General features: G+C 38.5%; 1 protein-coding gene across 3 annotated transcripts in view; it reads right to left on the minus strand.

The window, feature by feature from the left end:
• WDR19 (WD repeat domain 19) overlaps positions 1–22,912 on the minus strand; it is a 73,885-nt gene that overhangs the window by 49,489 nt on the left and 1,484 nt on the right. For all 3 annotated transcript variants that reach the window (XM_070397834.1, XM_070397824.1, XM_070397843.1), the window contains exons 2-14: positions 21,870–21,961; positions 21,505–21,570; positions 18,953–19,078; positions 17,322–17,437; positions 13,273–13,388; positions 10,751–10,828; positions 8,480–8,592; positions 8,037–8,210; positions 5,178–5,248; positions 4,567–4,739; positions 4,366–4,480; positions 2,076–2,182; positions 1,278–1,400 (exon numbers count right to left, since the gene is read on the minus strand). In XM_070397834.1, the coding sequence (XP_070253935.1) occupies positions 1,278–1,400; positions 2,076–2,182; positions 4,366–4,480; positions 4,567–4,739; positions 5,178–5,248; positions 8,037–8,210; positions 8,480–8,592; positions 10,751–10,828; positions 13,273–13,388; positions 17,322–17,437; positions 18,953–19,078; positions 21,505–21,570; positions 21,870–21,961 (1,470 nt within the window). The remainder of the gene's footprint in view (positions 1–1,277; positions 1,401–2,075; positions 2,183–4,365; positions 4,481–4,566; positions 4,740–5,177; positions 5,249–8,036; positions 8,211–8,479; positions 8,593–10,750; positions 10,829–13,272; positions 13,389–17,321; positions 17,438–18,952; positions 19,079–21,504; positions 21,571–21,869; positions 21,962–22,912) is intronic.

Here is a 22,912-nt window from a genome sequence, read left to right on the forward strand (position 1 = left end):
TAAAACATCCCTGCTTATTTTATATAGTTAATGAGGTGAGTGAGATCAGGCTTTATAATGTTAGGTGTCATGCAAACGTATTGTATTTAATGTTATTTACCACATCACTCACTACTTCACCTGACACATGAGACCTACCCTACTGATGTAAATTAGCACAAAGACTGATTCTTTTCAACTTATAAAGTCTCTCTATGGCAATAAGCATGCTTTAAGGCCTGCTCTTTTTAATAAACAATTTAATGAGAGAAAATAGAAATAGTGAATAATTGTTCTTCTCATGTGGAAAACAATACCTTTCTACCAACTTTACTGAATGTAGAGACTGAACAAGATAACAGGTATGAAATGCTTTGAAAAATCTTTGAAAACGTTTTGACAAATATTAGATGCTATTACTGTAACTATGCTTTATGTTCATGTGGCTAACATAATACTTAGAGGTACAGGGTATTGGTGGTTCAAAGGACCAAAAGACTGAAGTGAGATTCTCAATATTTCATTAATTTTAATATTTAGTAAGTGCCTTCTAAATGTATGCACTGGAAATCTAAAGTTGAATGAAGTGTCTTATATTTGTCATTAAATTAAGTCCTTAAAGCATCTAGATAAGGAAATGAGGCTTGGAAAGGTTAAACAGCAGCAAGTGAAAGAACTGACGTTTACATCCAGATTTTCTACACTCCATAGTTTTCCCTTTTCACTGTGCTGTCAAAATTGCTTATAGTCACAAAAGCACTCAATACTAGCAAACCATGCCACCTTTGTGCTCTACATATACTTATTTATGTCTATATTATAGTAGTTATATATTTTTATATATTATATAATATATACAGGGTGTCCCAAAAATATGTGTATGTACTTTATCAGCTGATAACTCAATTGTGAAAATAAAATGTATTTTAATAAACACTACCTTTATAATGATTCAAAGTGTGTGTATAGCCCTCGCTGGTTTGGCTAAGTGGATAGTGTCAGCCTTCGGACCGAAGGGTCCTTGGTTCAATTCCGGTCAAGGGCACATGCGGCTCGATCCCCAGTAGGGGGCTTGCAGGAGGCAGCTGATCAATGATTCCCTCTCATCATTGATGTTTCTATCTCTCCCTCTCCCTTCCTCCCTGAAATCAATAAAAATACATTTAAAAAAAAAAAGTGTGTGTATACATTTTTTGGGACATCCTATATTTATATACATATATATGATAAGCATATTATATTACAAAGTAAAAACTAGAAGTTGCCCTGTGTTCTATATTAAAGAAGACAATACGTACATCCGTGCCGTAGATGAGGAAATCACCAGTTAAGGCATGACATAAGATCCGGCACTTATCATCCACTGCTGGGAAGAGTCGAGTCTCACGCTCTTCTTGAGTATCCAAGAGTTCACTTTCTATCTAAAACAAAGAATAGCAGTGGCTCGTAGGGGAGGATCTTTTCCTTAGGTTCAGTTAAACATTCAGACTCAGCAGACTGCATAGGCCAGTTTACTCAAAGGCTTCAGGCAGGAAGCACGGCTTACGAGCAGGGCAGCATTAGACACCCCTCTTTAGTGGGAACACAGGCTCTGAAGTTGTCTGGTGGCTAATCCCTGGCTTCCCAGAAGCAAAGAGCCAAGAACAGATGTGGCAGATGCCCTGGTTTGGAAGCCCCATATTCCAGGGCCAGTATCTCTTGGACAACTCAAGAGGCCTAGTTTCAAGGACCCCCACAAGCAACGTGCCTAAATATACGAGGCAGTGCACCCCAGGAGGCCCAGATGTATGGCATCCCCATCAGCTTTTATAGTTCATTTATGGTTTCTCCATACAGTTACCAACAGGGTAATTTTTACCATAAGCACTGTTGGAAGTAGCACAGTTGATAAAGTGCCGGGTTTCTTGCCAGAGCTAGAAAACTAATTGACCATCTCCTGCAGAAGGGTAAAGGTTTTTGTTAATCCTTATTTTTGTTAATCCTTTATCCACACCTGGCTTTCTAGCTTGTCTATACAAGGTTGCTTCCTGACCGAAGTTTTTAATAAGACACTAAGTTAACTGAGCAGGCCTCCAGGACATCAAAATTATACTTACCAAGTGTAACTGGACTTTGCCTTCAAAAAGAGCAGCAGCATAGTCTGAATGAAGGCAAACACTGGCTACTGTCCCCAGATACTCCACATCTTTCAATTTTTTCACACCTGTAGCAATTAAAACAAACAACACATTAGAATATGAATAAAATTATATAAAGATTTGCAAATAATGTTAACCTTTGCAAGGATATTCTGAACCTAAAATTTTTATTTTGGCCATGCTAAAGGAAATAGTTGCCATATAAATTTGCCTTTCAGAATTCTATAATGGTTCCCATCAAACAGAGCAATCGAAAATAAAATCACATGCAAAACAAATATTAAACCTTACTGACAATAAGCTTAATGGTGTCATCTATCTGAGAATAATTCTCAGGCTTGCTCTATTGCTGAGGGATATCTGACCTTCAGTGAGGAAAGGGTCTGGATAGGGTGGGGAAAGAAGGAGGGGGAAAGCAAGGCTCCCTTCAGATGCTAATAGTCATTATCCAAACAATAAAATCAGGGAGGAAACCAGCTTTTGTTAAGTACCTACCAGAGCAAGGAGTACTTAAGAAAGTCATTGTGCAAAGGTAGATACCACTTATTTATTTATTGTGAATCCTCATCTGAGGATATTTTTCCCATTGATTTTTAGAGAGAGTGGAAGGAGGGGAGGGAGGGAGGGAGGGAGGGAGGGAGGGAGAGAGAGAGAAACATCAATGTGAGAGACATATGATCAGTTGCCTCCTGCACTCCCGGACAAGGCCGGAGATCAAGCCTACGTGCCCTTGACCAGAATCAAATCCGCAACCCTTCAGAACGTGGGCAGAGGTTCTATCCACTGAGCCAAACTGGCTAGGATACACGTTTTATTTAATTTTCCACATGACCCCTTATAAGGAGAGGAATTCTCATTCTCCAGATGAGTAACTCAAGGCTCAGAGGGGTCAAGAACTTTGTCTGCAGTCATTTAGTTAAAAGAGGCAGAAGGGGAATTTAAATCCAGAGCCTAATTCTAAAGGTCATACTCTATCCCTTATACCATGCTATCTTCACTACAAAGGTAAAGAGTAAAACCTTTCCCAAAATTGTGCAAAATTTTTAGAGGATTCACAAAACCTTTCAAACTAAGAAATAGATGTCTGAAGAAAAAGAAAAAAGAAAAACTTGATCTTTAAGGAAACTTTTTAAAATTTTATTTATTTTTTACAGACAGGAAGGGAGAGGGATAGAGAGTTAGAAACATCGATGAGAGAGATACATCGATCAGCTGCCTCCTGCACACCCCCTACTGGGGATGTGCCCAAAACCAAGGTACATGCCCTTGACCGGAATCGAACCTGGGACCCTTCAGTCCGCAGGCTGACGCTCTATCCACTGAGCCAAACTGGTCAGGGCTTTAAGGAAACTTTTGATGCGTAATTGTACCCCCCACACCAGGCTGTCTGCTCATCTCCACAAGTTAGATCTTCTGCTTTTCCCTTAACAAAGCTATATTAACCAACAAAGCTATGTTAATATATCAGTTCCCTTGTAATCATAGGATGCTTAAGGTTTAGACCGGTGGTTGGCAAACTCATTAGTCAACAGAGCCAAATATCAACAGGACGATTGAAATTTCTTTTGAGAGCCAAATTTTTTAAACTTAAACTATATAGGTAGGTAGATTGTTATTAACTTAGTTAGGTTACTCCTAAGGCTTAGGAAGAGCCACACTTAAGTGGCCAAAGAGCCGCATGTGGCTCGTGAGCCACAGTTTGCCGACCACGGGTTTAGACTGTGGGACTCAGGGAGACTGCCATGGTTCCTGGGTCAAACAACATTTTGGGAAAACTATAGATAACATCTCAATTCAATGTATATGATGCTTCATAGAAAGTAATGGTCATAGGACAATAATTATTAAGCTCACTTTGCAAAAAACAAGACCACCCCTGATGCATGTGACCTTCTGATAGTGCCTTAGAATCTACTCGGAGACCTTATCAAGAGACCAGAAGATTTAAGGAATTTTCCTTAACTCTACACGCCCCCCCCACCCCCCCCCAGCCTCTCCAACTCCCCTTCTCCAGCTTAAAAATCTTTAACCTAGTCCAGCAGGTAAGATAGAGTTGAGGCATTGATAAGTCTCCCATCTTCTTGATTGGCACCTTCTCGATCAATAAATCATTCCTTACACCAAACTGACATTTTGATTTTGGCCTTTCGAAGTATAGGGCACATGACCCAGAGTTTGATAACAAATACTTTCCAAATCAGATCAGAAACTATATGGTAGATAAGAAAACAACTGGATTTAGACTTGCCATTCTCTCCAAGGACATAAAACCAAGCTCGATTATTCATTCCCACAGCCAGATGATAAAGTCCTACTGCTACAAAGTTGGGTTCCACATCAACAGAAACTGCGATCGGTAGCTCCTATAATATAGAAAAGTAACTAGTAAATGAGCTGCTATAACTGCTTTGATTTTATTTATAAAATAAAAATAACAGCATTTTCATACTCCTTCAACAGGGTTGGCTACAGTGACTTCAAGGAGGGAGGTGAGATATGCAATCCTTGTGCTGCAGGCATCCCCAAGTATGGGAAGCTTGGTCAGGAAAACATGGAGTGAGCCCCTTTGGGTAGACAACGCCAGCAACTGGCCATCATCAGTCCAGGACAAGGTACTCAACCCTGAAATAATTGATAAAACAAAGAATTATTAAAAAACAAATATACTGTTGCAGGCATTAAAGCAAATATGATCACTTAAGCTTCCAGAGGCATAAAAATCTCCAAATGTTTTCTTTAAAAGTTTAAGGTCTTTATTTAGACGTGTGGATTGACATATGAACATGAGCACTAACTCATTCAATACTGGCTTAAAGAAAAAATATATAGTAATTTAGATTTACAATTGGAATTGGGATAAAATGCACTATAAATCTTTGGATCAAAGTGGACTTATATCATTCCAGTAAAGGAGTATGACTCAAAGTAATTACTAAAATAAGGAGGCTATTTTAGGGAACTCTAATGAAAGGGTGCTAATTGTATTCCTCTTACAAAAACAAACACAATACACTATAACTGTAATGATAAAATGTCAATCTGCTTCAGGGGAATTAATACCTTTAATTTCATCATCCAGGTTGATTATAGCATACATGTCTTTTAATTCAGCCAAGCCATGGATTTTAATGCTGAAAAATAAAAAAATTTAAACACAAGCTCTAAGTTAAATGGTTTTTGTTCATGAACAATTACAAGCTATGCATGTTTATTATAGTCTACTTATAATCAACATTTAGACCACTTCAAGCAGAATGCAGAAATCTTACCACATAGAAGAACTTACTTTTCACCTTTATATTGTAGTTGTCATATGTATTGCATCTTCATGCAATGAACACACGATCAGACAATATTGTAATACTTGCTTTCTGTAGCCACATATACATTCAAGATTTCAAAATTTAAAAATAGCCCATTATATCTACCCAGCTATTTACTATTTCTATTGCTCTTCCTTCATTCTTGATGTCCCAAATTTCCTTCAGTCATCTGTTCTCTCCTACCTGAAGAACTTCTTAAGCAATTCTTTAAAAAAAATTTTTTTTTTTATTGATTTCAGAGAGAGGAAGGGAGAAGAGAGATAGAAACATCAATGATGAGAATCATTGATTGGCCACCTCCTGCACGTCCCTACTGGGGAATTGAGCTCGCAACCCGAGCATGTGCCTGGGACCCTCTAGTCCTCAGGCCGATGCTCTATCCACTGAGCCAAACCAGCTAGGGACATCTGAGAATGTTTTTATTTCTCCTTTCCTACTGATGGATATTTTCACTGGATATAGAATTTCAGTTGATAGTTCTTTTCTTTCGGCACTTTAATAATGTTGTGATGCTTCCTTCTGTCATCTATGGTTTATGATGAAAAATCCACCGTCATTCAAAATGTTGTTCACTGGCAGCTTTCAAGATTTTTTTCTTCATCTTGGTTTTTAGCAGTTTGTTTATGATGTATCTGGGACTACATTTCTTTGGATTTATCCTTCTGGGGATTTGCTGAGCTTCTATAATACATAGGTTTATGTCTTTTGCAAAATAGAGAAATTTCCAGCCATTATTTCTAAGACTTTTATGGCACAAATGTTAGACCTTTTGGTACTATTTCACAGATCTCTGAGCTCGGTTCATTTTTTCCAATCTATTTTTCCTCTGTGTTGAGATTAGATATTTCTATTGGTCTATCCTCGAGTTCACTGACTCTTTACTCTGTGATTTCCATCTCCTTTTAAGTACACTGCATTAATTATATCTTTCAGTTCTTAACTTTCCATTTGGGTCTTCTTTTTCTTAAATATTTTATTGATTTTTTTTCAGAGAGGAAGAAAGAGGGTTAGAGAGTTAGAAACATGGATGAGAAACATCGATCAGCTGCCTCCTGCACACCCCTAACTGGGGATGTGCCCGCAACCAAGGTACATGCCCTTGACCGGAATCAAACCGAGGACCCTTCAGTCCACAGGCCGACGCTCTCTCCACTGAGCCAAACCGGTCAGGGCTGGGTCTTCTTTATAGGTTCTATTTCTTTTCTGAAACTGTTTCCATTTGTTTTGCAGATGCTAGCCCTTACCTCTTAAGACATTTTTATAATAGCTGTTATTTTCATCCTCTTGGCCCTGGCTTCTTTTGATTGTCTTTTCACAAGTGAGTTGAAATTTTCCTGATTCTTCATTATGTCAAGTAATTGTGGGTTATATTCTGGACATTTTGAATATTATGTTATGAGATTCTATGATTGTTTAAATCCCATGGAGAGGGTTAACCACCCCACCCACCTTTTTTTTTAAAGCAGGCAATCAACCAAAATGGGTTAAGGCCCCAAGTTTAAATAAGCCTTCTGGGTTATGGTTTCAGTGTCAGTTCCATTTTCAAAGCCTTTGCAGTGGTATTTGGATATGTCCCTATATTGCCCATTCAGTGGCCACTATAGGACTTGGGCTATGATCTATCCCTTAGTTCAGTTCTCAAAGTCTTTGGTATATTTAGGGTCAGATATATATACACTGCTCAGGGTAAATCTGGGAGTTCATAAGTATCTTTATAGAGTTATTTTCCAGAACTCCTCCCTCTCCGGGATCTACCTGGTATTTTTCCAGCTTCATGAAGGCTCCCCTTTTTGGTCCTCCAGCTGGAAGCTGGGGCTCTAGTTACCATATTCTGCCTTGTATTTCCCACAACTGCACCTGCATCTGTGGCCAAGCAAGGGGAGGACAGAAAGAAAAATAAACAACATGGGTTTGCCCCACCTTCTTGGCACCATAGCTCCCCCAATTGGAGAGGAAGGTTACCCTCTCAGTTGCTGCCACTGCCATGGTGAGATTGCTTGATTGCTGGGCATGAGAAAACAAAGAACAAGAAAGAAAACTGGGGGATTTCCCCACCTCTCTCTGAGTGTTAGGAGTTCTCTTTCCTGCAACTTGAGCCAGCACTAGAGAGCTTCTCTCAGAGCTCCTCTGCCTATGCTCTGTGCCTACTTCTGAGTTTCAGGCTGCCTTGAGACTCATCACTGATTCAGCTGTACTTCAAATTCTGGTATTCTTCGCCAATCTGCCTGCTACTATTTACTTTCAGAGTCCTTAAATAGCTGTTCTCTGCATTCTGTGGAGGTTTTATAGCCGTATTCAGTGAGAGAGATGGGGTGGAGCTTATTCCATGTTACCTAGAACTTCCTATTTTATTTTTAAGACTGATTTTCAAGCATACTCCATTTTAGGTTTTATATTTAGTATATATTTAGTATTTTAGGTTTTGCTGTGAGTGTTAAAGATAGAGGTAAAGGAGTCTTAGAAATTTCCATTGCAAACATGTCCTAAGAGTGAAAAATAGTATGGTTGACAGATTCATTTTGGCTACCAAAGTCTTGCTGAATCTCTTGAATATTTCCTATATAAGCTTTCCTGGGAACTTGTAAATATAACTTACCAGTTATCACCACATGTAGCAACTTTGTTAAGGGTCTGTGATATTGCAATACTGGTTAGATTATCTTTATAATCATAAGCTTGAAATATCTCTAGACCAATCTCTTGAATATGAGTGGAAATGACCACAAAAATTCCATATGAAAAACCAACCATGATGTAGCCATCACCATACCTATAGCAACAAAGGCAATAAATCAATAAAAAGGGAGATTAACTATCATTGAAAATACAATGCAAAAGCAAGTATCTTAAAACAAAGAAATTAGAGAATATAATTTATCAAAGGCCTATGTGCCAGATAATATATGCTAGGTAGTTTCACATACTAAATCATAGTCTGTAATCTAGAAAATGTTATATTAAGAAGTGAAATTTATATAACCAAAATTTAAATATAATAGACAAAAACATAAATTTCTATGATGAACTTTCTGTACATACCAACTATAACAGACAATGTTGCCATAGTTCTGCTTAAATTCCAGATCAATTGAGTTATATGGTTCATTCAAATTAAAAAGAAACAAAGTTTTCTTGCCAAGCACCGCACTTATCTGCCAGAGAAGATTAAGAGATTGTGAAATGAATTACTCAGTACTTCATGAAAAGACCAATAAGCAGATTCAAACAGATGAACGTAATTTATGAAAACAAGCCAAATTTAGATGTGTTAAATATTGTAATTAGTAAGTGAACAATGTAACTAAAAAAATAAATTTTACTAATATATAGTCCAGGAAGAATCCTTGGCTTTATACATATCTAATATACCCTTTGAAGTATAATAAATAGCTAGTTAGAGTAATTTTTAAAATTCTCTATACCCCTCATTAGGATACCATGCAATACAGGAGTGTAAGTCTGATATAGTTCCATTGAAATGGAATTCATATTCGGAATATAGAATCTTCCATCATAAAATGTCATTCTTATTTTGAGTCATCTGGAATGATAGGTCCACACCCATGTGAATATTCTAGATTGGCTTTTGCTACCATCACTCTTTCCATTGCCTGTAGGTCACTGGTCAATGTGACTAGACTAGTGTCCCTCTGTTACAGAAGTCAGTACTTAACTGCAATTCTCAGTGGAGGGTGTAATTGTGTTGGGCAGGTAAAGAGTATATTATTTAATTGGGCTCATTAAGGGTGATTAACATATATACATATATATGTATATATATAAAATGAGAGACACATTTTTATATATTTTTTTGATTCTACAATGTAATCAATTATAAGTCACTACCAATTTAATAATAGCTTTTAAAGAAACAGAAACATTATTTCATTTAAATATAGACATATTGATTGTAAAAACTGTCTAGATTTCAGGATATTAAAATGTTACAGGAAGGCTGCAACGGCCCCTGTGAGGCTGCAACGGCCCTTGTGAGGCTGTGTGAGGCTGCAACAGCCCCTGCGAGGCTGCGACAGCTCCTGGGAAGCCAGCGGAACCGTGTGAGCCGCACAGATGGCTTCGTCGACGGCCCGCGAACCAGCTCGCAGCCCCACGCACAACTATCACCCGAAGGGCGAGAGGGGCGAGAGCAGCTGTAGTGTTGCTTTCTCCTCAGTTTTGGTAGCGAAATCCGCATTTTAAACATAAGAGGATACATTACAGTGGGGCCGTGACTTAAGAGTTTAATTCGTTCCATGACGAGCTCGTAACTCAAATTACTCGTATGTCAAATCTTAAAGTGAACGAGTGAGACACATGATGCTGGGCTGATGTTGTGGCGTTCACTGTGACGTTCGCTGTGCCAACTAGCGGTGGGGTATCTGAAGCTGGCTCGTAACCCGAATTTTAGCTCGCAACTCAAAGCAAAATATCGGCTGAGAGACGGCTTGTATCTCGAAAAACTCGTTAGTCGGGACACTTGTAAGTCAAGGCCCCACTGTATTTTAAAAAGCCGTTACGTGGCTCCGCACCCTTTCTGAGTAGAGTGTGAACAAGTCGTGAGAGACCTTTCCGAGCACAGGGACACGTTGCAGATGGAAATAGCTACATTTTCCATGTGTATGACCTTTGACCCGGCGACAAAAAGCGTACACCTATGGATGAGGACAGTGGGGGGGGTAAGGGCAGAGGGTGGGGTGGGAACTGGGTGGAGGGGGGCTATGGGGGGAAAAAAGGGGAACAACTATAATAATCTGAACAATAAAGATTTATTTTATTTATTTATTTATTTATTTATTTATTTTTTTATATTTTTTTTCTTGGGTATGAGTGTGGTTGCCCAGGTCTCCATGACGCCACAGGTAGGAATGGAGGAATGCACCCACCCCCTGCTTCTCTCCTCCCCCGGCCCCCAGTCCTGCTCAATAAAGATTTTAAAAAAATGTTACAGGAAAATAAATCTAAGATATTAAAAAAAAGCAACTACAATTTCCAGAGCTCTGGTCACATCTGGTAGTAAAAATAAAAAATCATATAGAAATCAATACATCTATTTATAAAAGTACCCCCACTTTTTTTTTGTTACCATACCAACTGTAATAGGAAGATGGCTTCATTTGCTGTAATGCGAGGTAGTCAGCAGCAGAAAAACAACTTTTAGGCCTGGGAGACCGGGGCCTGCCATTGGTTTCATATGTGACAGACCATAATTTATTTATCATGATAGGTTCTGAGCCATCCTAGAAAAGGAGAGAGTATATTCTACAAAATTACTAGCAAAATTTGGGCATGCATTTGATTTAGAATTCTTACTATGTTTTTAGCAGTAGAGGTTCGATCATCGCTCCTCATGGAAAACTGCATGTTGCCAGGCTCTGATTTCAATGGTGACTGCAGGGATGAAAATATTATCACTAAAAATGAACCCAACACTCAAAGTCACTCTGAATTATAATAAAACAGGTACCTTGCTTTAATTTCTGTTATATGTTGGACTGATAACCTTAAATTCCCACTGCTACAAACATCTACAAATCCTAGATAAAATAGCTATCTCATTAAATGTATAGAGAAGCCTGAAAGAAGGTAAGGAAAATTTCCAAGGACCGTAAGTAAAGAGCAACTGAAAGCCAAAGTGTGTGTAGAAACCGAGGCTGCAGCTACCAGAGCAGCTGGTACAAGGAGACAATAAGGAAGTGCATTTGACTTGGGTTGTGCTTTGGGTTAGAAAAAAAGTTGAAAAAGTCCTATTCTAACCAAAGACTTTACCTCCTGTCCTCATTCTGGTCTGAGATTCAAATTTATACTTGAGTGGTCTAGAAACTCTCTGCAGTGTTACGGCAAAAACTAATCTGAAGCCTCTTCCAATGCTGCAAAAATTTTCCACAGAAAATCACTGAGAATATGAGCTCACAATTCAAAATGAGGAAAGATATACTATTCACAAAGAAACAATTAAGAGCAAGAGTAAGCAGATCTAAAAATAATAGAATTATCAGAGAGAGAGATCATAAAATAAATACTTTAAGATTAACTTAAGACATAAAATGACTCATAAGTATGAGAAAAAAACTTTAAAAAAAATGGACAGATTTTTACAAGAACCACAAAGTACTTTCCAAAAATAAAAAGGATAGAGTCATTTAAATAAAAACTCAGTGGGATAGACAGAGATCAAACAAATGTGAAGAAATAATAAGTAAGGTGATTTGAAGTATTATCCAGATTACACAGAATGACAAAAGAAACTATAAAAGCAAAATTAAGAGATATGAGAAGGTCCAACATACGTCTAACAGACACTCCAGAAGGACAGAACAGAAAAGGCAAGAGGTAATGTTCAGAGAGATAATGATAATGACTAAGATTCTTCCAGAGTTGATGAAAGACAGCAATCTTCAGATCCAGGAAGCAAGACAGTACTCAGCAGGATAAATAAAAATAAATCCACACAGACCTGGAGTGATCTGCAGAATAGTCAAAAGTCAAAACCATTCAGAAACCATACCAAATAAAGCAATGCCTTTAATGTATGTTTTGCTTACCACAGGACAACTTAAGTAGTATGTCTAATTCTGGAAGCATACTTTTTAGCAATTAGAAATGGGAAGTTATTATCTTATATGTAAACTAGAGGCCCAGCCAGTGCACAAATTCGTGCACCAGGGATGTCCCTCTGCCTGGCCTGTGGGATGGGGCTGAAACCGGCTCTCCAACATCCCCCAAGGGGTCCTGGATTGCGAGAGGGCGCAGGTCAGGCTGAGGGACCCCACCGGTGCGTGATCGGAGCCAGGGAGAGACGTAGGAGGTTGGTCAGCCAGGAAGGGACCACAGGAGGGCTCCAGGGCGTGTCCAGCCCATCTCTCTCAGTCCCCGCTGGCCCGAATGGCGGGACCCCAGCAGCAAGTGACTGGTCGACCGGTTGACTGTCTGCCCCCTGGTGGTCAGTGTATGTCATAGCTAGTGGTTGAGTGGCCTTAGCATATCATTAGCATGTTATGCTTTGACTGGTTGAATGGACAACTGGACGACCAGACACTCAGCATATTAGGCTTTTATAATATAGGATAACAGCTAACTGGTAGTGTCTTCCTGGGATGTTCTATGGAAAAATACTGTAAGGCCATGTCTTGATTCAGTGAGGAGTGGGGAAGCCAGAGTCTACTGATGATGTCTAACATGAATATCAGGATGGGGAGCTCAAGCATTTGTACTATGTACCTACTATTCTAGTTAGCTGAAAGAAGAATTATCAGAACCACTTGAATCATACTATGGTTCTGCCCAACATGGTTGAGTTACTTACTTCAAAACTTTCCAGATATGGGATTCAACTTCTTCAAATTTATTTTCTGTAAATTTTCAATCTAAGTCTATACCTTCAACCAAGTCAACTTTGAACAAGCCATAAACAAGCTGTAAGTTTTTCCTCTCATCTTTGTCCATTCTATTTTGCTTGGGTTGAAAGACACACATTGCTAAATATCTTATGGTATCCACTAAAACAAGGTTTAGCAGGACTCTGAGGTCTAACTATGAACAATTATAAGTATACATTTATAAAAGTTATTTCACAAATATACTTACTGTCCTACTAACCACAGAGCTGACCTCCCATGCTAATACTAAACAACGGAAACATACAAAGGAGGATATCTGGATGAAGTAGTCATGTTAAAAAAAAGTCCTAATACGTTTCTGATGTTAAGAATATGAAGTTACTATATGCATATCTCATATAGAGATTTAAACATTTTATAGATTAGTTTGATAGACAAACATTATTTTAGGTAAGAACTTGAATATATCAGACCAAAGAGATGTTACAGTATTACCTGTTTTATTGTGTCACCTTCCTGATTACTAACTGTGATAAGTTTATCTTCGCCACCTAAAGCAAGCAGATTTTCTGTACTCCAACATCCACATGTGATTCTCTTAGTATGTTTTCCTGGAAAAGAGATGGTTTTTATACAAACACATGGATTTCTCAAAAAAAAAAAAAAAAGATTAAAAACAACTGTAATGTCAATCTGAAAGCTTAGGTAATGTCCCAAGGAATTTGAAACCTCATCAAATCAGTTGTATCTAACAAATCTTTTTTAAAACAGTTTATTACCAAGTTGTAAATCAAGATAATGGTATATAAGGGCAATAGTGTTCTCCAACATTTTCTGTGAATATGAGCTGAGGCCCTAAAATAAAAAGATATTCTACCCTTAACAAGTTTATTTACTATATCACCGAACCTGAACAATAATGCTTTATGATAAGTAAATCCCAAAGCACTGAAGTTACCATTAAGATATTCAGCTTTGCCGAAACTGGTTTGGCTCAGTGGATAGAGCGTCGGCCTGCGGACTAAAAGGTCCCAGGTTCGATTCCGGTCAAGGGCATGTACCTTGGTTGCGGGCACATCCCCAGTAGGGAGTGTGCAGGAGGCAGCTGATCGATGTTTCTCTCTCATCGATGTTTCTGACTCTCTATCCCTCTCCCTTCCTCTCTGTAAAAAATCAATAAAAAAAAAAAAGTAAAAAAAAAAAAAAGATATTCAGCTTCATGGTGTGGCAGACCCTTGGCATTCAACATTCACGGCGTGGACTATTCATATATAACCAAAGAACACACAGTGATTTGTGATAATACTGAGGTGCAAATATGAATGCACCTTAGGGAGACTTGTGTTAAGAGTTGAGTCACTTAGCTAGAGAGTGATATTAGATAACTACTAATGGTGGGATGCTTTTTTATTGAGCCTTCTAGCCAGTGCAAAAATCATATGCTTGACACTATGGGCACTTATCGAAGGTCCTGGAATAAATACTCAAGAGCACCAAGGTTAATTAAGTATACAGATTCTGAAGGCAGACGGCCTATATTTGAATAAGTGGCTCACCACCTATTGCGAAATCGTGGGTAAGTTACCTCACCTTTCTCTGTTCCTTAGTGACACCATCCACAATCTGGGGATGATGGGAGGAGCTATCTCATAGGGCTGAGGATCAAAGAAGTGACAGCACTTAGAAGAGTGTCAGGCATTGTAAGAAATGCTATAGAAGTGTTAGCTGTTTTAGCTGTTACTGAGAAGAGACCATGTTCCTTTTATTCTTTGTACCCCTTAGAGAACCTAATTCAGAACCTATGCAGACAGCAGATTGTAAATAAACAGTTACAGAGTAGACCGTGAGCAGGAGGGTGCCTGGTGTGTTAGAGGGAGAGAGGAGAAAAGAGCATGAAATGAAGGCAGACACTGCAGAAACCAGGCCATGCAGGGTTTGGCTGGCCCTGTGAGGACTGTGGCTTTGACTCTGGGTGAGATGCAGAATGACTGGAGAGGTCTGAGCGGAAGGCTTACTCTGGACCCTTGGCTGAGAATAGTCTATAGCGGGGTAAGGGGTGAAGCAGAGAGACTGATGAAGAGATTGAAGAAATTCAGGTGGAAGATGTCCCAGGCCCTCACCACGATGTGGTAAGAAGAGGCTTCATTCTGGAGATATGTGAAAGTGGATTGTATAACTTTCTGGTAGGTTAGACACGGAGAGTATGAGAGAGAAGTCAAGGATAAGGCTAAGGTTTGGCTTAAAGATCTAAAAGGAGGAAATAACCTTAATGATGAGAGGAAAAGCTGTGGGTCAAAATGATTTTGGAGATATTAAATGTGAAGTGTTTATTAGACCTCTTATCACTGATGTTGAGTAAGCAGTGGATGTATGAGTATAGAGGGTGGAAGAGATAAATAGGGGAGTTGTCAGGAGCAGACAGTATTCAAATCAGGAGACCAGAGCCCAAAAGTAAACATTCAGAGAAGAGACTGAGATACAGGATATGCTGCTGATCATAGATGAAGGGACTTGGGCGGGACACCGGAACTGGATAGCCAAAGAGGTGGGCATTAGGAAGGGAAAAAGGAGCACCTAAAGAGAAAGCCGCCAAAGACAACTTCTTTATACCCAAGAAAGGGTGAAGGAAATCTCTTCTCACTCCTTCCTTTTGCTCCCAGGACTCAGAATTTGGGTTAGCCTTAACATCTACAATAATAGTTAACACATTCTGTGCGCTTAACTTACAGTGTTCTGGTACTTTACACGTATTAAACTCATTTAATTAACATTAGCTCATAGTTAATATATGTGGTAACTCAAGTTTGAGCCATGTTATTGGCAGACTAGTAAGTGAAATTTAAGTATATGAGAACTATGCAAAGTGAGAACTGCTTGAATCTAGTCTAGTTCAAGGAAACAAATCAGTGTAAGAGAAGACAAGGTCACAGATACTCAGTTACTGTAACACGCTGAGAGATCATGCTACCGTGGAGTAGCTATCTAAAATGCAGTGGCTTGGTTTTAGGAAAATAAGGTTTTTAGAAGGGAAAAAAGCAGAGCCACAAATCACAACCAACTCTGAAAGAGGCTATAGATTTAACCTAAGATATGTAATTATCCTGAATCTTTTCAGGCCCATTTAACATAGTTAATAAACAAGACGGAGAGCAGAATCCGTATTCATCTTAAATACTAAGATCACATATAGAATCATGTGTATATGACAAATACCTGACACAAAATAAGCATGCTTTGACAAATTATTAGTATTAGTATACATTCATGTGAAAATAATTTAAAATGGTTAAGTGCCCTTGGTTGAAAGGGATTTTCTCAATAGTACGCACTCTATGTCCAGAGCTTAATTCCTTCATTAGCAGTAAGTTATACTTTTTCTGGCTATTTGGATGTAATTAAGCCCACTGGTTTCACCATTTACCAGCATGTTACAATAATTGAAAAGAATGGATACTGTTTCCTCTTGTGTATTCAGAAGGCAGATGCTGAGTGACCAGAGGTTGAGAGAATCAGAGACTGAGCCAAAAGGACCAAAGAACAAACACTCTCAGGCCATACACCTGTGATGGCGAACCTTTTGAGCTCAGCGTGTCAGCATTTTGAAAAACCCTAACTTAACTCTGGTGCCGTGTCACATATAGAAATTTTTTTATATTTGCAACCATAGTAAAACATAGACTTATATTTTTGATATTTATTTTATATATTTAAATGCCATTTAACAAAGAAAAATCAACCAAAAAAAAAATGAGATCGCGTGTCACCTCTGACACGCGTGTCATAGGTTCGCCATCACTGCCATACACTCTGAGGCAAATATAACTCATAGTCCACCCCTGGGTTAAACAGGTGTTTGCAGAGAAGGAGGGGTCAGAATTAGGAATCTGGATTATCCCCGGTCCAAGCAGTCACCAAAGGTTTTAGTCCATCTACTAATGTGTTCATACCCACGTCCAGAGGTACAAAGTGGGAGAGAAAGGGACAGATGGAAGCCATGTCATTAATGTACAGGCTGACCTTGACCTTAGAGCAGTGGTTCTCAACCTTCCTAATGCCGCGACCCTTTAATACAGTTCCTCATGTTGTGGTGACCCCCAACCATAAAATTATTTTCATTGCTACTTCATAGCTGTAATTTTGCTACTGTTATGAATCGTAATTTAAATATCTGATATGCAGGATGTATTTCCATTACAAATTGAACATAATTAAAGCATAGTGATGAATCACAAAAACAATATGTAATTATATATGTGCTTCCCGATGGTCTTAGGCGACCCCTGTGAAAGGGTCGTTCGACCCCCAAAGGGGTCACGACCTACAGGTTGAGAACTGCTGCCTCAGAGCCACCTGTTCTATGTGGCCTGGGACACGTTCAGTGGTCAGTGAAGAAGGATCTTCTAGTTTAGCTCTATGTGAAGTTTGACAGGGGAGTCTTAATACTACAAAATATCCCTTGCAATATCAGGAAAATCAGAGGCAGTAAAATTTACACTTATGTAAAGCATCTCTAATATTTAACCGTGTTTCCAAATGTAACCTACCAACGATAGGAATCTTTCGAGATGTCTGACGATTATAAATAAGCAAATTTCCTTTAACAGTTCCAACAGCCAGGAAACTTCCAATTTTTGACCAAAGAAGGAAAGACATTTGATCCCTGTAACATTAAGATATAAATTACTAAACAATTCACAGATATAACCCCTAAGTAGTCCTTTTAAAATGTGTTCAGGTTAGGAGAGGTCAGTGGGGGGGGGGGGGGGGGGGGGGGTGTATTTGTAATACTTTCAACAATAGATGTACACCCAAATGTAAAAGGACAGAGTAAGGAATGAGGGTTCTTAGACCCAGCAACACTTTACACGGGCAGGTGGTACCACCTGAGGATGCATGCCTTGTGGATCACTTTGGGGGGCGTCAAGGGGAACTGCTAAGGTTGTGTTTGGTCCTGTTCTGCATGGCCACCTTGCTTTCTTTGGGTTGTTATTCCTTGGAAAATAAACTGGGAATGTGTAGATTTATATTATGGTATATGGGCGATCTCTTCCTGCCCACCTGTGGGCCATATGATGCCACAAGGCATATATGACTTTTATACCCATTACACATAGATGAAGAAATTGAGGCTTACAGAGCGGCTAAGAAACTTATCCAAGATCAAAATTGCAAAGCTTAAGTTGTAAATATTGACAAATTTTTCTTTTCCAATGAGAAAATGGTTTCTATTTTAGCAGAGATCTTGTAATTGATTCTGTCAGCCTAGGATTTTTTCCACTTGAGAACTGCCCACACCCTCACCCTATTCTTCATTTAGTGGAAGTATCGATCCGATGGCCCTGCCTACTCCACTCAGAGACCTTTTGAGAAACTGAGTGGACATGGGTGAATTGATGGGAACATGCTCTTTTCTCTGGTGTAACTTGTTGCAAAGAATGATATAAGCCAATAGTTGCCAGTTGCTATGGACAGTGTCTGACTTAGAATGAACAAAATATAGAGCAAGGAAGAGCCAAGAGATAGTCTTGAGCTCTGGCTGGGTAGCTCAGTTGGAGCATCATCCCATGTACCAACCAGAAAGATTGCAGGTTCCATTCCTGGTACAGGAGGCAACCAGTCGATGTTTCTCTCTTACATTGATGTTTCTCTCTTTCTCCTGAAACCAATAAAGACATATCCTTGGGTGAGGGTTAAAAAAAGAAAGAAAGAGTCTTGATTGCATCATCAGAACCTCAAGGTCCAGCCATGCCTGCAGCCAATCCCATTTCCCCAAATACACTTTAGTCTCATCTTTCAACTTTTTAGTCTATTTCATTAGAAACAACTTAAGGAGCTATTTATATTTCATAACGTAACTATTATATTCTAGTTAATGGGCAAAATCAATAAGACTACATATAACAAAAAAAAGAAATGGACTTTTTTCTTTTATAAAAAAACTAGAGGCCCAACGCGCGAAATTGCACGAGACCCCAGACCCGCCACGCTGCGGGACCCATCATTGCACCTCCTGGTGACCAGTCATTTGGTCGTTAAGGCGTTACGGTAACTGGCTTTTTATAATATAGATAACTTCTTGATACATCTCTAATGAAAGCAATAAGTAATGTTAGCATCAAACCTACAAGTAATATTTTTAAGTGAAGTTTTAAAAAAACCAAAGATTTGCCCTTACCTCATGCCACTGTCTAACTGGCTGGTTTTATTTGTGTTGGCATCCCATAGATAAATGCAATTAGATTTCTCAGCAATCACTGCTAGGATATCTCCGTCTTTATCCCAATCCATAGCAACACAATTACTTTGAAAAAAGAGAGCAAAACATCACTGTCCATATTTTTAAAGTAGAGGAAAGACATTTAAATACTCACCTGTTTGTGATTTTTGTCTACAACAAGACCATTCAAGCTATTTTAAATAGGTCATAAAATTTCTAGTGAAAAATACAACTCACTATTCACTGCTTGGATAAGACTAACTTAAATTTTTTGTTGTTGATAGGATGGAAAAATTTTAATTCTGTTTTAAATACCATTTTCATATGCCATATTAAATATAATTATACCTAATAAGTTAACAGATTTCCTTGAACCCTCTAAAGAATCCGGCCCTTTGGTAAAACACACCCTACAAATGAATCCCAACTGGAATCAAGCGGTCATCTGAAAGGTTACTTTAGACTTACAGAGAGAAAAAGAAGGTACTTCATATGTAATGAAGTCATATTTAGATAAACTGCATGTAAAATAGTTGAAGGCCAGGTAGATGTAGTATTGCAAACAGTGGAAAGACTGAATTCTGAAGTGATGGTTAAGAAATTTATTTTCATTTTATATCTTAATGGAATGAGAAGAGTGATTCAATTGAGATGACAAAATAGCTCTAAATAGGAAATGCTCTGTTTAACAGGTTTCTTACTATTCAAAATTATTCCCAATGCTTGTTATAATTTAAACACTTCCTTGGGGATGGACCTTTCTTTCTTGATGCCGAATTTTTCATTTTGATATTCTTTGTTCTTGCACAGATTTACATTTAAGATAGCTGGGGATTACTTCAGTTTTCTTCAAATTGTTAAAATGTTCTGGGACCTAAATGTTCTGTAGTAGTTTTAGAGATTTTGGAATATGAAAATAGGAAAGCTTCCAAATTGCTGTTAAAATCATCTATCAATTAAAGACAAATATAAAGGCATTTTATTTATCTGGAGATCCTTTGTCAGTCAAACTCAATTATAATTAATATAGCAAAAAAATATTCAGAGGTAAAAAAATAAGGTCATTATGTAACCAATATAGATGTTGCAGAGTTTATGTAATAAAGATCATACAATTTACTCAACAGTTTTTTACTAAGTGCCTCCTTATTGTATTTTAGACATAATGATAACTACCTTGACCTCTTTCCCAGAATACAGAAGCCAGAGGCCACAATGGAGAGCAACGGGAAATGCCAAAATGGTGGCCTCAGGTGGGTGGTGGCAGAGCAGGAATTGGAAAAGGCTGTTATGAGATTTGCAAAGGTGGTGGCAATCAACTACAGAAAGCAGCCGTGAACTGTAAAAGCACAGCAGCATAAGAACATTTAGGTGAGAGCGACTACACACTTAATAACCACTGAGACTATCAGTAAAAATAACACAGGTAATGATTACACTGAATCATTAAAAATGCTCCAATCGTGATTAGTGTGATCTAGAATTATTTCCTGAATCTATAATAAAAGTGTAATATGCTAATTAGACCAGACAGCCAAACGACCTTCCAGACGTCCTTCCAGACGTCCTTCCAGATGTTCTTCCAGATGAAGCCACGGCGGTGGGGGCTGAGACAGAGGCAGTTAGGGGTGATCAGGCAGGCAGCAGAGTGGTTAGGGGCGATCAGGCAGGCAGGAAGAGTGGTTAGGGGTGATCAGGCAGGCAGGTGAATGGTTAGGGGTGATCAGGTAGGCAGACGAATGGTTAGGGGCGATCAGGCAGGCAGGTGAGCAGTTAGGAGCCAGCAGTTCCGGACTGTGAGAAGATGCAGGCTGGGCTGAGGGATGCCGCCCCCCCCCCCCCACCTCTGCATGGATTTCGTGCACTGGGCCTCTAGTAGAATAAAAGGCTAATATGCAAATCGACCGAACAGTGGAACCACCAGTCGCTATGACGTGCGTTGATTACCAGGGGGCAGAAGCTCAATGCAGGAGCTGCCCCCTGGTGGTCAGTGCACTCCCACAGGGGGAGTGCCGCTCAACCAGAAGCCGGGCTCACGGCTGGCAAGCGCAGTGGTGGTGGCGGGAGCCTCTCCTGCCTCCGTGGCAGCACTAAGGATGTCCGACTGCTGGCAGTATAGATATAAGAAAGTCTTTGTCCTTTAAAAAGCATGTGAAAGTAACTATTTTTCAACAATTTATTAGGCAGGAGATACTATAGTGATACAGGCACATCTAAGGCATGTTTATAATTACATAAGAATTCTTTCATATGAAATCATTTCTAATCCTGCCTTTAAGCTTCTCTATGAATATATGGGTGTTTCTAAACTCTAACTCATATGCTATTTATCTACATATTTCATTAACTACTTACGATATTAAAAAAATACTTTGCAATTGGAGAAAGCAAAAGAGGAGATAGAGGTTATATATCTTATAAAATTCATTTGATTGTGGCTTTAAGACAATACCTTTTTATCTTTTAGGCAACAAAGCTTGAAAAAGTTTTTGATCCAACTCTGTACTTACCCAGGTAAGTTAATTTCACTTCTTTTTTGACCATGGCGATCAAAGATTCTTACGATATGGTCAGCTCTAAAAGCAATTAGAACACAAAAATATGACTTGAATGTTTCTTTTCTTTATCTCTCTATGCATATAAAAGTTTAGGTGCCATAAAAGTGCTTTCAATGTTCTCTCATCATAATTTCATAATTTGAATCTAAAAAGTTATTACTGAGGAAAAGGTTCCATGAACTCTGATGTTAATGGAGATGAAGATATTACTTTTCCCACCATATAAACACAACAACTTCTACTGAATAGATGGGTGGTTATGTGGGCATACAACCGTTTGGAGTCAGGATGATTTTATAAATTCACTGATTTCTTACCCTGTTACTGCAAGGTAGTTTCCTGATGTTTTTTGCCAGGTAAACTGTATCGGTGCACCAAGCCAATTCTTTTCTAGCAACGAGAAAACACGCTAGAAAAAAAAACACACAAAACATATGATTAAGGGTTAGTCAGAAGACATGTCAAAATATGATCATGAAAACAGTAGGATTCAGGATGGTGAAGGCTTATGTTAGAGCTTATCCAAAAGAAGTCAACAGTAGAACAAACAAAATGATTAATCAACAAAACAAAAAAAACTCACAATCTGGTTAAGTATGGACCTCAATATATAGGGGAGCCCAGCAGGTGTGGCTCAGAGGTTGAATGGCCACCCAGGAACTAAGAGGTCATGGGTTTGATCCCCCGACAGGGCACATGCCCAGGGCTGTGGGTTCAATCCCCAGTAGGGGGCGTGCAGGAGGCAGCCAATCGATAATGTTTCTCACTGCTGTTTCTATCTCTCTATCCCTCTCCTTTCCTCTCTCTCAAAATCAATAAAAAAATATTTAAAAAACAGGGGAGAGTTTATTCTAAAACTTCTTTGCTTTGGAAAGTTTTTGAATATTAACTTTATAAAAATGTATGTTTCATGTTTTATAGATGTTTAAGATTAAAAGAATGATATACTTCGTTCAAAATTATTTTCTTCCTTTACCCATCAGTTATATTTACTTCATCATTGTGTTTAGTTTGGCCATTGGATGAACAATGTATAAGTTGAAAAATCATTCTTTTTTTTTCACGTAGACAATCTAGAACTGTGGTTATGGAAGCCACAAACCACATGTGGACTTGAAATTTTATTGAAGAGTTGAAATGTGGGTAGACCAAATTTAATGTGCTGTAAATATAAAATGCATATTGGATTTTAAAGATTATGAAAAAGAATACAAACAATTTCTTTGATAATATTTGTATTGATTACATGTTGAAATAATATTTTGGATCTACTGGATAAAATATATCATTAAAATTAATTTTATCTGTTTTAAAAATATTTTAATGTAGCTATTAAAAATTTTAAATTATATTGACTCAC

Source organism: Myotis yumanensis, unplaced genomic scaffold, assembly GCF_028538775.1.
Source record: "Myotis yumanensis isolate MYYU_CA2020_CCGP unplaced genomic scaffold, mMyoYum1.0.hap1 SCAF_1, whole genome shotgun sequence".
Lineage (NCBI taxonomy): Eukaryota > Metazoa > Chordata > Mammalia > Chiroptera > Vespertilionidae > Myotis > Myotis yumanensis.